The sequence below is a fragment of the Monomorium pharaonis genome, unplaced genomic scaffold (genome assembly GCF_013373865.1).
Source record: "Monomorium pharaonis isolate MP-MQ-018 unplaced genomic scaffold, ASM1337386v2 scaffold_28, whole genome shotgun sequence".
Lineage (NCBI taxonomy): Eukaryota > Metazoa > Arthropoda > Insecta > Hymenoptera > Formicidae > Monomorium > Monomorium pharaonis.
In genome coordinates, this window is record NW_023415560.1 from 8,542 (window position 1) to 23,107 (window position 14,566).

Below are 14,566 nucleotides of genomic sequence, written 5' to 3' on the forward strand. Positions count from 1 at the left end.
TATCTTATAAATATAAATCAAAGGGTGAAAAGAAAATGGAGAATAACAAATGAAATATTACAGTACTCTAAAAAGAATATAAAGGTTAGATGTCCTGCAGTTATAGGTGTCTTGTTTATTAAAAATATCGACCTTTCCTTTCTCACATACTTGTGAAGAAATAATCATAAGGCTTGTAAGTGAATGTGCAGTTGAACGAGCTACATTAAAATAGTATAACGAGGTAACATTAATCGCGGTTTGTGCCGGAATTTACAAGGTATCGAATATACAAGGTGTTCTCTTTCAATATTAAATCTTTATCTGCATTTATTATTAATTTAATAATAAAAAAATTGTATCTTTTAAATTACTTTTATATTAATTAAATAAAATAAATAAATAAAATACGTAATAAGTTATTATTATTTGTAGTAACATACGTGATATTTATACCGATCTAAAAATAAGTTTTGAAACTTTAAACGTTTACAATTTAAATAGTAAAAATAACATACGGTATCAACTTTTCAATATAATTGTTAAAGATTAAGATATATGTTTTAAAATGCGAGACATTCAAGACACTTCATATCGCTGTAATGTCTCGAACTGAATATGTCTCGAAATACTCTCGAACTGAAGTGGTTGACATATCTCTCGTCGATGAAAGCCACGAAAGCCGATCTCCTCTCTCTTTTTCCTCACATTGCCTCGGTGAAGGAAACGTGACACCCGTTAGCACCGTTGCGAAATTCGCAGGCGAAAAACGTACGTTTCAGCGAGCCGAGATACGTACACCTATATCGCGTTAGCCTCGTAATTAGCTGCACAAAAGCCATGCAAAGCGCATGGTCTATATCTACGAATGAAATGCTAGCCGTCGCAATTTTTCTCGATCACGCTTCGCGGACCGGCTCCGTTAAGTACGGTTATTTTGCAATGTTTTTTTCTCGGTTGTATTCACCTCGGCGTGCACCCAATATTAAACATAACAGTTAGAATTCCTTTCAAAGAAACGAAAGTTCCGATTAATTGTTAGTTTTTCTCTTTGTTAGCATTTTACTACAATTATATTGACACTTTGAAATTCATACGCGCACGTGTGTGGTAAACTATAAACTGTGCAATAAAATTTGTAATTCATAAAGTTGCTAAATAGCATGTGACATTTTTATTTTATTTTAACTATAGACTAAAAAGAATAAAATGTTGCCAATAAAAAAAAGTTACGCGAGTTCAACGGGGATTAATGTAAGCGTGTGTGTTGTTCCTACAGTAAATGCAATGCAAAATTATACAAACAATACAAGGGATATAAATCCTTTACACTTTGCGGCAAATGTTTTGAGAACACATTTCTCAAATTGTCGAGCGCGACTCTGCAGCTTTCGTCGGTAAATCTGTGATGCTTGATGGATGCATTCCACGTACGCGCGTATATGTACACGTGGTGTCACAGCCTAACCGCTCGTCACCCCTTTTGGATGCGGCTTGGGTTTTGGCTTGCTATAACTCCGATAATTATGTTACCAATGCGTCGAAGGACAAAGAGCTCTTGAGCGACATGGATGGCTCGCTCGCTCGCTCGCTCGCTCGCGAGCCAAAAGAGACATGGTTGCTTGGTAGCCCAGCTGCCGGTAATCCTCCCTTTGTAATTTGCCTCTATGACCCCCTCCCCCCTCTTCTTCAGTGGCGTCGATTTTTTTTGTGGACCATTCCCCGTGCGTTTTCCAATAATTTTTAGTCAATCGGTGCCATTTTTGTTATAAAATTCCAATTCATCCTGCTTTTACTAATGTAAGTACAACTATATCAGTAAACGACTAATCACAATGTAAAATAGATTACAAAAATAAATTGGATAAAGTCTAGTACTATCTATATAAATAATTTGTTACATATAGAATGTGACGTTATATTTTAGAATGCTCAAAATAATTACAGCCGCGTTCTACGGTGGAACGAAAAGTAAATTATCTTGAATATTTTGAAACAAAAAAGATACCAAAAATATTCTCTTTTTACGAGAATAAATTTTCTTTGCGAGCAAATAATCACTGAAGATCGCATTCGCAAGGGGGTCCCCAAACGGTCTACGCCAATGACGAGCGGTTGATGTCACCGTGGCCGTGCCCTCCGGATAATAGAGTCCGCGACTTTAATGGACTCGCTAATCCTCTTCCCTGTTTGTCGGCGAGGGGCCACGCATTCACGGGATGCACGGAGGTAAGAATCGGCAGCGAGGGGGCAGGGAGGAGAGTGCAGGACGGGGGATGGTGTGACTGCGGTGCGTGCGCCTCACGTATCTGGGGTACACGAAGTGAAAACTGCATTCGTCCGTGCGGGCCCGTCACGGAGGGGGGAGGGGGGATGAAACGCGCGCAAGGGGGTGATCTCTCCGGCCTGATCCCGGAGTGGTGACGCGCAGATACGCCCCTCGGTGCGGAACCATCGGTGCGATGATACCCTCGGATATCTCGACCGAGTTATGAATCGTACGAGCGTTTTCTCCGCTAACTGCATTTCTCTATCGACGGAAATACGTTTTCGGCTAATATTCATTCATTGGAACAAATTTGGTTTGAAGAGACGCAAGATGGCTGTCTCGACGGTCGTAAGTGGCCGGTAGATCCGCAAGGGACGATAAAGGGGTGCATAATTAAACGACAAACATATGTCTCAAAGTTGACATAAACGGCGACGGTGTAAGATTACAATCGTCCGAAAGCGACGATTCGAGATAATAAAACGATTTGCATGGTTTCTAGGTCGAGAGGAATTCGAATGAAATTTATTTATACAAATTTTCTTCCTACAATCCTCATAATGATACACATTATCATAATTTATGTCGCTATGAAACTCTCGATGCGATTGTGAAACGAACGAAATGATGCGTGAAGTGAAAGTGAAATTAAATGTTAAATTGAATGTAAAATGTAGCGAGAATTTTTATAGGGCTATAACTTTTAGCAAAAATTAATATTTTTTTTTTTATTGTTAAAATAAAAACTGAAACAGAGACTAAATTTGTAACAAAAAATCAACATACAGACTGTAATAAAATATTCACTTAGGGAAAGAATGAAAAGTATCTTTACGTAGAGATTACGTATAGAGTGCATCCATTGTAAAATCTGATGAATGAATGAAATGACACGTTAGGGATGATCGATGACGCTGGAAAAGGAAGGATCGATGCTGCGGTGAAAAGGGAACCGCCCGATGTCTTACGGATATCGTCGCCCGTCCCGACGTCCTAATTAGGCAGATTATCCTTGACGTTGTCCTTGCGGGATCGCATTAGGCAGGTTCTGCTGGATCTGCACGAGCTGTTGGAGCTCCGGCGGCAGATTTCTGGAATACTGATAATTGGGCTGGACGGCCTGCTGCTGCTGCGGAAGCGACAGTGGTCGCGGCTGCGGCTGCTGCTGCGGCGCATAATTGGAGCGGTATTGCGGGTTGTATTGTTGCTGAGCGGCGGGTGGCGGACTGTACTGGGCTGGTCTCACAGGAATCTGCTTGTAGGTCGGCTGCTGAGGCGCCTGGCCTACTTGTATGTTCGGTCGATATTGGGAAATCTGGTTCTGCTGCAGCACTTGGGGCTCGATGGGCGACGCGGGCGCCAGATTCGGCACCGGTTGCGGCGGAAGATGGACGATCGGATCGCGATACTGCTGCGCGGCCAGTATCTGCTTGATCGCCGCCGGTGCCTGATTGTAGGCTCGATAATTGGGCGCTAACTGCTGCGCTTGTCTACGCTCCCGGACTAGAAACAAATGCAAGTTTTCAATTATCGGCGTAAACTTTAAATTCATTGTTATTCCATGTAGGGAATGAAGGAGACGCAAGATATCCGTTGAACTTGTTACTCACCGTGGAATCCCGTTGCCAGCACGGGCGTCACAACGAAAATCAGGAACTGGAAAGAAAGCGACAATATGTCAAACGACACTAACGCGTTTTTTGCACGCGAAAAAGAAAGCAAGACATTTTGAGAAAATACAGATTTGAAAATGTTTCTAAAATTTTGGACATTCTAATAACCAGCTTGAAAGTCTAAAATTATTTGCAGACCTATATCTATAGTTATAAATATTTAAATGCTTCAACAAAAGTTCTATCCGTGTAAATATTTTTCTGTTGTAATGGAAGTCGGAAGAACGTACCCGATTTTTTCTACATTTCAACGTAAAATGGAAATTCTTAAAAAGTTTTATTTGCAAGACACGAATAGGATTTCTTAGCTGAAATTAATTATTCATACATTGGCACCGTAATTTGCATCGCGAGAAATGTATCAATCGTATTCAGATATGTAAATTTAAATAGATCACCGCATACTTGCTTAATGAAGCTTGATTCATGTCGGAAGAAATGCAATGTGACATTTTCCAAGCGTGACGATTGCGTGCAAAGTATCTCGATATATTATATAATGAACCTTGAATTATAAAATAAAAACAATGTCGATTTTGTAATAATATTATTTATGAAGTTACGTTAACGGTCTTTGTAATTCAAATTGACGATAAGATAACACCTCGAAGTTTCTTTAGATAAAATGGAATTCTTATAACATATTGGGGTTCTTGACAAAAAACTTCAGAAGATTCATAAATTTCAAAAGACAGTTATGTACTCCGAAATAAACGTAATACCTTTGCGCAAAAAAAAAATAAAATAAAGAAAGACCATTGAATGCGAACGTTTAATACGGTCGACTATTTTTGTTCTCGGAAATGGCGATACTTGACACGTTTTTTTTATCACTTGACGATCGACGAACGATAAAGTTTTGCTTCTCTCCTTTTTATTTTTCTTTTCCTCTTTACGATTACGCGGGAATAAAACTGCAACGATTTTACGATCGACGCGAGATTGGAAAGCAAAAGCGAGCACTTTGCTCGGCCGCTCCGCGGAGCAGGCACTCTGATCGGCACTTTCTCCCCGTGGAATCGCACGCGCGCGCGCGCGCGAGATTTTTCGGAGTTTTCGCGTTCGCGTATATAGACTTACGAGAAATCTCATGGCTGCTGAACGACGATATCCTATAGGGCAGCGGGACAAAACTGGCGGCCGCGTCGCGACGCACTTCTATATGGGGCCCGGTCGTCGCGGGCCGAACCGCGTACCGTCGGCCACCACCAGCTTTCATGGTTGGACGGGTTTCAACCGATTTTTTTCGCGTGCAAATCTCCCCGCCTGCCGTCATGTAATCCAACGCAGCGAGCGAACGCGTGCCCCGTGCCTAGGTAGCTGACCACCACCGCCAGTTACGCCAGGAAGTGACCGACGGCAGCGGTACCAGAAAAGTCAAAACGATACATGTGATACCTCCTTCGTATACGATGAAATACAGAGGACTAATTTTGCTTCACAGAGTTTTTACTTAATAAAATTATTAACAAATCATTTATTTGGAATTAATATAAATTAGCAAATAGTTATAAAAGAAATGAAATATTATTAATTAGAAAAAGGTTTTTTATTATTGTTATTAATAAATTAATTTTGTGTTTTCGAAAAAGTAATATCTACATTGTCCAACAAATTTCATTATGCATATACCAATTACATTGTGTACTGTGTATAAATTACATAATATTTATTAAATTGTTTTCAATTTTTATTTATTATATTTAATATAAATTATTCAAAAATTTATTTAATATGAATTATTCAAAATTAAAATGTTGCTTTTTAATATTTAATAATTTACCAAATCATATTTTCTATTATATTAATATTACGTTGTGTATGTAGAAAAATAAACACGTGCTTTTTTTAAGCACTGCATTTTTAATGACTGACAGTGTAAATTTTGTAAATCTCACGTTATTCGCCGTTGATTGACAACAACAGAAAAGAAAACGCAGTAGTTTAATAGTTCCTTTTCTAGAAAATAAACAAATACGTGTAATATGTAGCACGTGACATGAAACGTGAAGCAAATTACCTTTTCATAATTAACAAGATAGCAGCGATAGTAAGTTCTTTTCTCTCCCGCGTGAAATTTAATATCCCTCTCATACAAGATTTATGTAATTCCACATTACATCGTAGATTACACTGATACCGTTACGTGAAAGTGGTTCGACCGTGTCTCTTTTCCTGTGTTTTCCTCGCAACCGTGCTGAACCTCGAATTTTACAACCGGAATTTTGCTTGGCTATCGAGTCATTGACTATAGCGAACTACATTGTGCATTATGTCATCGATTATTTTCGAACTACGTGAAAGTTGTTCGTTTCTCGGTATATAGTTATAGCTCTCTGCATATCAATCTCACTCATAACTTTCTTTCTTTATTTATCCTTACAAGCAAAACACTACTAATTATATTTATTAACTGCTATTAACTCTCAAAAAATTTTCTGAATATTTGTCCAGAGTTCGATATCTATAGCTTTCTTCAGCCATATTCAATTTGTTATTTTTTTTTTTATTTCTACATTAACAACTAGTTATAATAATATCTTTTAACAATCGCTGTATTTTAGTTTTCAAAGAGATTGTAAATTATAATATTTTTCTGGCTACTACATTATAAACACAAAGCATTATTTTAGAAGACTATCAATCTCACTGTTATATATACTAACATAAAAGACTTGTAGTCGGGAGTACATGTCGGTTACTCGCGAACTCGACGTTCAAGATGGAAATGGTAACATTCCACGTGCTCGACGAATGAACGAAGGTGTACAGTGATAGATATCTGTATTCCGTAGAAAGGTACACGTATACACTACATCCAGTCACGTAATGGCCGGCACTGATATAGGAAATGAATACACACGCGTCGCTTCCGTATTCGCTGCAAGTCATAAATCGAATGCATCGTTTTGCACAGCTACGACCTAGCAAGAAAAATTCGATTAATATTTTTTAAATACTAATCATATATAAATCTTTTAAACATTATTTAATGTCTTATAAATATTTTAAAAATAATATTTAATAATATTACTTTACAAATATTTTAAACATATTTTTAAAATATTTATTAAAATGTTTTTTAAATGTTATATTAAACGTTATGCCATAACATCTAATAAACATGTTTAAGATATTATTTAATAATATCGCTATTCAAATATTTTTAAAGTATTTTGAAAACCTAAAATTTTATCGAATAATTTCTTTTTAAAAGACATAAATTGATAGGTTGTCATCGAACACAATTTGCCACAGTTAAATGGAATACGATATAAAGTGTACAATACCTAATTTGACAATGAGATCGTAGCCGTGGGCCCGCAATATTTACGGTATCAGCTAAGACATTACTCTCTCCTCACTCTGTCCTACTTATGTGCACTCCGAAAGGCATCTCTCGTCGAATAAAATATAGACACTTTGTATACTGTGCATATTTGAAATCTATCTATGTGAAATATATACAAATTTAAAAATATATTTAAAAATAAATTTTTTTTTATCTAATTATTCATAAACATTAAGATTCAGATAAAAGACTTGAACGTATTTTTGATCTACTCGAATATAGTTTTCAGTTGAAAGATTTAATTCAATTACTTTGAATAGTTTAGACTTAGACAATTCGAATTTAAGCAATAATCGATTTATAATTATTATACTTAAAGTTTAGATAGTTCGGAGTTAAATAAAAAAGATTGGAAATATGTTGTCACCTTCTGCGATATTCTGTTTTATAGTCCGTTTTAGGGTCAATACATTAAAATAATTAATTGATCCGAAATTTGAACTAGGTTTGTGTAATTTTAATTTTTCGACCCGAAAATAGCGTAATTTATGAACTTGGTAACAGGGACCAGTTTTGCTGATACATAATTGCTGATGTGTAATTGAAATAATTAATCTTAAAATTAAAAAGGATTAATTAATATATTTATTATACATAGCATCAGTGCCACCCATGTACTAATGAACAAGTATCATCTTCTTTAAGATGAATCTAAGTAAATTATTGCTCTATCAAAATTTGCTGCCTCTCGTATGTTGCCACTCATGTGCGACGTACATTCTGCACACGCGGTCAAATAAAAATTTATTTTAGTAAAATAATTTTATATTCTTTATATTTACAAATAAATGTTTAAGTACTTTCTCTGTATTCATAATTAATTTTAAAATGTATTATATATCTTATAACACTGTTACAAATATATATATTCTTTCAAATTCGGTCTGCACGTATTGATATCCAAATTAGATTGAAAGGAAATAAACATACTTTATAAAAATATAATCGTAAATATTTTATTTAAAAACATCTATAAATGTAAGTATAAAAAATAGTAACATAGATAAATTTATTACGTATATTTTTACTTTAAATGTGTATTAATATTCGTTTGAATATATCTTATTTTATCTCATTGTAATATTTCAAAACTTTCAGTTATATATGGTCTATAAGAATATATTTTCTAGAATGCAGATTTCATAGAGTATTAAACCGTAATAGAAAAAGAATTAAACCGTAATAGAAAATTTATTCTCAAAATATGTTTTTATGTATTAGATAAAATCAAAGAAAATTAACTTTAATATTAAAATCCAAGTTTAAAAACTTACCAAAAAGAATAACTATATCTATTTTATATCATAATCGAAATTAATATTAAATTTGATTTATTTAAAAACCGTTAATTATTGCATTCTGTGTGTGTGTGTGTGTGTGTGTGTGTGTGTGTGTGTGTGTGTATTCAATAGATTTTCATTATTCAACAAATAGCGCATTAAATAGAATATTTCTTCTCTTTTGCTTTAAAAGGACGAAACAAATTTTAAAAAGTTTTTAAACTTTTTTTTTGTTGTAAACTTTTTTATAAATTTAATAAATAAATTCTTAAAATAAAGGCAATGTTTACGCTACCTTTGTCTCAAAATAAATTTATTCTTTTTATAATCAAATATATTACAAAAATCTCGAGCGTATTTATCACATTATAAAATAGAATCTTCTCCTGTCAGAAAGACTCGTTCTACCAATCAAACAAAAAGACATTACAATGAATATGCCTTCTTAAAGTGATCAGTACTGATTCTCGGTGACGGGTCTCACGCCAGGTTGCTGCTGATTATAGCCGAGTTGCTGATACTGCTGATTCTGGTTGTACAAAGGCTGTAAGTTAGCCTGCGTATATGCGTTAGGTTGACCCTGGTAGGCGCCACTCTGACCTTGATACTGCGCTTGTTGTATCGGTTGCTGTGGCAAAAGCTGCTGCTGCTGCTGCTGCTGCTGTTGCAGTTGTTGCTGCGGCGCATCTACGGGTTGCGGCACGTATGGCTTGTCAGGACGATACACGATCTGATTGGCGATGATGTTGTATGGCGTTTGTGCTTGGAATTTCAACAGTTCGAGCAAATGATTCGGCAAATTGGTTGAATAGTGAGGCTGTGGCTCCGCCGGCGGCTGGGATATCCTGCGATACTGCGGCTGCTGATGTTGCTGCTGAGCCTGACGTTTGCTTCTGGGATGGCCGCGTGACTTTTGACGCGGTGTAGATGCGAGCACGGGCTCCGGTAAGGGTGCAGCTGCCGCCTCCTGTGCCAACTTCTGGAGATGTTCCCGGACCGCTTTCGATTGAGCTTGTATCGCAGCCTCTTCGTCGAATCTGCGATTCAATTAAAATCATTGAAATTACATATCTCGGTTATAGAACGACATTAGATGATATCTTGCATCAATAAAATACTGTGAAATAAAGATGTAATCTCATATATATTCAACGTCCTTATTGCTGCGTACCTGTACGGTTCCGGAATTATGTTGATGTACGGAATTTGCTGCTGGAACTGGAGCAATTGCTGAATCTGCGGCGGCGCGTTGGCGTAAGGCTTGTAACTTGGCGCTCTTTCCGCAACTTGCGGTTGCGGTTGCGGTTGCGGCTGCGGTCGTGCTTGGTGCGCTCGCTGTCGGGGCGCGGCCGCTCGCGAAACCGGAGCCGCGGCTTGCGTCTGTGCGTACTGTGGCTGTGGCTGAGCTTGCGGACGTGCTTGACGGTCGTACGACCTCCAGTTTACCCTGTAACCTTTCGATGCACATTCACGTCAAATCGATTCGGGTATGTTCGGATACAGCATGATCAAGTTCGTGAAACAAAGCTTGGCGAACAGTACCGCTGGGATCGTTGTACTGAAGCGCCTTCCCGTTAATTTGGCTATTATCGTAAGCCTGATTGGCATCATATGCTCCCTGGATTGCTACGGGTTGACCGTATCGATCGATCGGACCTTGTACATTGTAAGTGGCCGATCCACCATCCGTGGGTCCTTGAATCTGGAAATTCGAGTGCCCGTCCGTAGCACCCTGGATCCTGAAGTTGGTATTACCGTCAGTCGCGCCTTGAATGGTGAAGTCTCCCGGTCCCCCTCCCTCTAAAAATTGAGCACTCAAGGATGTAAAACGGATATTGTAAAAGGATCACGTGAAACAAACACATAAAGAACTATGAAGTTATATTTATTTTAACCTAAAGTCTATGTAGATGCTTTATTTCTCTCTCAATGTTACAAATACAACTGTAATAGTTAAGAAGTCACAAAAAATAAATATAAAAAAATTGTGTGTTTACTTTAAAATAATTATCGATTTTTTTTAATGTACAAAATGCTGGCAAAAAATGAAATATTCTAAAGGACAAATAATCGTACTTTCTGGTCGCATTGTCTGCGCTTAGCTGCACTTACCACTCGCATCTGTATATTCGATTCCTTTCTCTTCGCTGAACTTAAGACCCTGAGCCCGGCGGTGTCCGTCGCTAGGCCCCTGTATTGTGAATTCAGCCAGGCACATGGGAAGTGCCGTCAGCAATAAAACCTATAACAAAAAATTCATAACAGATTTTCATGATAAAATACGATTATAGTTCATACGTGGAAAATAAATTAGGTATCGCTAATAACGGAGAAAGTTGATTACGCAAAGGACGATTAAAATTATTCATTTATCACATGAACTAACAATCGTTATAATTATTTTTTCAACAATTCAACTTATTGTTAATAGAAGATAGAATTATATTTTTTTCATTATTATACAGATCTCTTCAATCATCATAATGAAACAAAATGTAACGCTATTACATTCAAACGTTTATCTCACTCTCAACGTTAAGTGCTTTTGATTTCGCAACCAGACGATTAAAGATCATTATCTAATGCGCGTGGCACTAAACCTGAATCTGTCTTACGGCACATACTATGTGGCACATATGGCAACGTATCGAGCAACCTGCACCGGGAAGCTGGAAGGGAAAGTCCGAGCGCATGAATCTTTAATCACGGTAATCGGGGAAAAAGGTGAAGCACGGTTGCCGGTGTAACATTCGCGATCGCGAGACGCACTCGAGCCCGTTAGGAACGCGGCCGCGAGACAAAAACGCAGGTGGAACACAAAAAAAAGTGCGGGAGAAAAGTGCGAGTCGCGAACGAGCGAGCTAGGCTACACGCTCAGCGTAGAAAGCGAGATAGACATTAATCGCCCCCCCCCTCCCCGGACACGCCCGACTCGATTATTCAAAGAAAAAGACTTCGACTTGTTTCGAAAATGCCTGCGACCGGCTGTGAAACGGGACGAAATGTCGCTCCAGAATTGCAAATGAAACTCGCGGCACTATAAGTGCCGCGCAAGTCTTATTTCCGCGCGGAATGCGGAAACCGGGCGACATTTCGCGACACGCATGCTGATTATCGGGGTCCACATGTACATGTTCCCCGCGTTTAAGCGCCGGAGTCGCGAAGAAGGAAAAAATAAAATATTTTGCTTAAAATATCATAAGACAATATTCAATTTCAGTTTATATTTGCGTTTTTATATTATCACTTTCTCCCGAGTGCCCTTTCGTCTGGCTTAGCTGTGAGAGAAGAGAACATGAAAAAAAGACAATGAAGTGTTCGACAGAACAAACTACCGCGCTGAAACCCGATCCGCGAGCTTGCGACGAGATTGCGAAAGTTTGATAATTGGGTCGTGAAATGCACTCCCGGTGACAGCGGCAATTAAGCGTACGTATATTCCATTAATCGTCACCCACGACATCCAGCGACGCAATTAAGTGTACGATATTCGCCGTTCTTTCATTGTGAGGAAGACAAACGACTTCCCGTTTCCAAGGCTTGTGAGAAGAACGTATTCAGTTTTCGCGAAATAAATTCGACATTCAATTAACATCTGGAGAAGATATTCTGGCAACACGTGGCAATTGAGTGCACGCGACACACAGAGTTTCAGAGTCAAATCGTTCCGCACTTTTTTCCAGTTTTCTTAATGACAATAATAATCATTGTGAGACACGCGCTCATGTACATCTACGGAATTCACACAACAATTAGGCATCCGATTGGCGGATAATACGCGAGAGAATTTGCTCAACAACGAAAAAGCACGAACAAAAACTGCGTTAATCGAATCGATGGATAATTTATAATATCCGCTAATAACATCCGGTTTGCGTATCCGGCGCGATTAGGCGCACGCGACTTCGTCGTTTCGCCTCCATTGCCGAGGGGACACGCAGCGAATTCCTGAGAATGAGAAAGTCGTATAACGCGTGCGTTCTGCATTGTCCTCCCTATTTTTTAACTTGTCGCGTTCGAAGACTTTCGGGAGCTCGAGAGGAGAAAAAAAAGGACGAATGACACACACAAGACGGCTGCGTACTCACGTGCAATTTCATGGCGTGAAAGCTGGTCGATTCGTTCGAGGGTGGAGTGTTTCTGAGACGGGCGCGCGATCACCAGAACAACTTTATAGCCGGTAAAAGGAGCCTTTCGACGACGGGGATGTGACTTGGCGAGAGCCACCTCCATCTTGCACCTAGACCGGCCACCGGCCAATATAATGCTCCGCCAATTGGTATTTCTGCAAACGCGAGCGTGTGCCGAAGGAGACCACTTCCGGAACTAAGTAACACTCTTGCGTCAATTCCGTTGTAGATGGAATGTCAATTCCGTTTGCAGATTGTAAAGAAATTAAACTTTGACTTGTAAATATATTAGTCTTGCAGATTCCTACTTTAGAACAACGGTCCTTTCACCTATTTTTTGCTGAAAAGAATGAATTAATGACTTTTCGTATATTTTATTATTAATTTTACAATCACACCCGGTAAAAAGTTTTTTATATAATAATACATATAATTAAATACAAAATATATCGATATATGTTTATATTAGTTTCTTTCTTTTGTAAAATTTATTTTGTATAAGAATAATGATAGTTACAACGTGAAAACAATGATTTTTGCATTGTTTCTTAAAAAAAAGTATTTAAAGATTTGAAAAAAAATGTCCACATACATTTGTACATATTTATGATTAAATGTGTGTGTGTGTGTGTGTGTGTGTGTGTGTGTGTGTTGTGTGTGTGTAATGGGCAATTTTTTCTTAGTTTTTCCAAATTTAACTTTTTATTTAAAAAATATTTTTATATGTATTTTTTAAAGATTTTAATAATATATTAAAATCATCAAGTTGATACTGACAAAAAATCTTCAAAAAATTTTACCTTTATCTTTCTCAATTTTTCTAAACATTTTTATACAATAATTACACAAAATATTTTATACTCGAATCATCCCGTGTGGAAATTCATCTAGGCATGCCCTATTTAATATTGGCCCCATACGAGCGTTACTTAGGCATCCAAAATAAAGGCTTTTCGGACTGAAACCTATTCAGGGCCTATTTAGGATATTTGAACTTGGGCTTGCCTGAATTGGGCCTGGTTTAAATTTACAACTTTTTCCCCAAGACTCACAATTAGGTTGGCCTATAGTTATAGCTTTTTTTCTCAATTCTTATATTTTAATTATTTTAATATATTAATTGTATTAGACTTAAATATTTCAAAGTAACATACCGTTTTTCAGTCTGATAAACTGAAGTAATTAGCTAATACATTATTTATAAAATCTATTATTTTATTGAGTTTGTTGTCTTCTATGTTTGGCTTTTAAATAGATTGTAAAGAAAAACAAAAGTTTTAAATAGAATATTAATAACCGATATCAGACTCGTAATATGTTTTTGTAAGATTTTTAAAAATACCATTTCTGTATTACAAATACTGATATCTATTTCGATTGATTAAACGATACGATTATATGTAAAATGCATAAAATATAATAAATAATTCATATGTTTTAAAATTGTTGTTTTTATTTATTTATTAAATATAATAAATTAGGCAATAATATATTCTGCAATTTTGGCTTAATTTATTTTACATATATAAGCCCAACTTAAATATAATTAACCATCTAATTAACCATTTAAACGCTTCAAAGTATTAGTGCTAAATAGATTGCAATTTCCATCAAATTATTAAGGTTATGGAAAAAGATAAATTTAACAATGAAATTAATAGGTAAATAAATTAATGCTATTTATTTTTAATATATTTTGCAAAATTTAACTGCTTTTATAAATAATATAATTGCGTCAGTTTATAACATATATAGTACAAGGAAATTAGACTCAGAAACCACTGTTTCGAGAAAAAATTGTAAAAGGCACTTTTATTGCAGATTCTTATTCGGAAAAATCATACAAACATATTAAACGAAAATTCAACTCGGAAAAAGTTGGA

General features: G+C 36.8%; 2 protein-coding genes across 2 annotated transcripts; both read right to left on the reverse strand.

Annotated features, from left to right (window-relative positions):
* Positions 1-2,743: 2,743 nt before the first annotated feature.
* On the reverse strand, positions 2,744-5,079 carry LOC118648197 (glutenin, low molecular weight subunit-like). The gene is made up of 3 exons (XM_036294520.1): positions 5,002-5,079; positions 3,859-3,904; positions 2,744-3,751 (listed from the first exon to the last, which is right to left on the reverse strand). The coding sequence occupies exons 1-3, from the start codon at positions 5,011-5,013 to the stop codon at positions 3,255-3,257; spliced, it is 555 nt and encodes a 184-aa protein (XP_036150413.1). The 5' UTR covers positions 5,014-5,079; the 3' UTR covers positions 2,744-3,254.
* A 3,716-nt stretch (positions 5,080-8,795) lies between these two features.
* LOC118648196 (alpha/beta-gliadin clone PW8142-like) lies at positions 8,796-12,667 on the reverse strand. The gene is made up of 5 exons (XM_036294519.1): positions 12,642-12,667; positions 10,666-10,795; positions 10,096-10,353; positions 9,725-10,007; positions 8,796-9,590 (listed from the first exon to the last, which is right to left on the reverse strand). Exons 1-5 carry the CDS (start codon positions 12,651-12,653, stop codon positions 9,008-9,010), a joined length of 1,266 nt encoding a protein of 421 aa, XP_036150412.1. The 5' UTR covers positions 12,654-12,667; the 3' UTR covers positions 8,796-9,007.
* Positions 12,668-14,566: the final 1,899 nt, after the last annotated feature.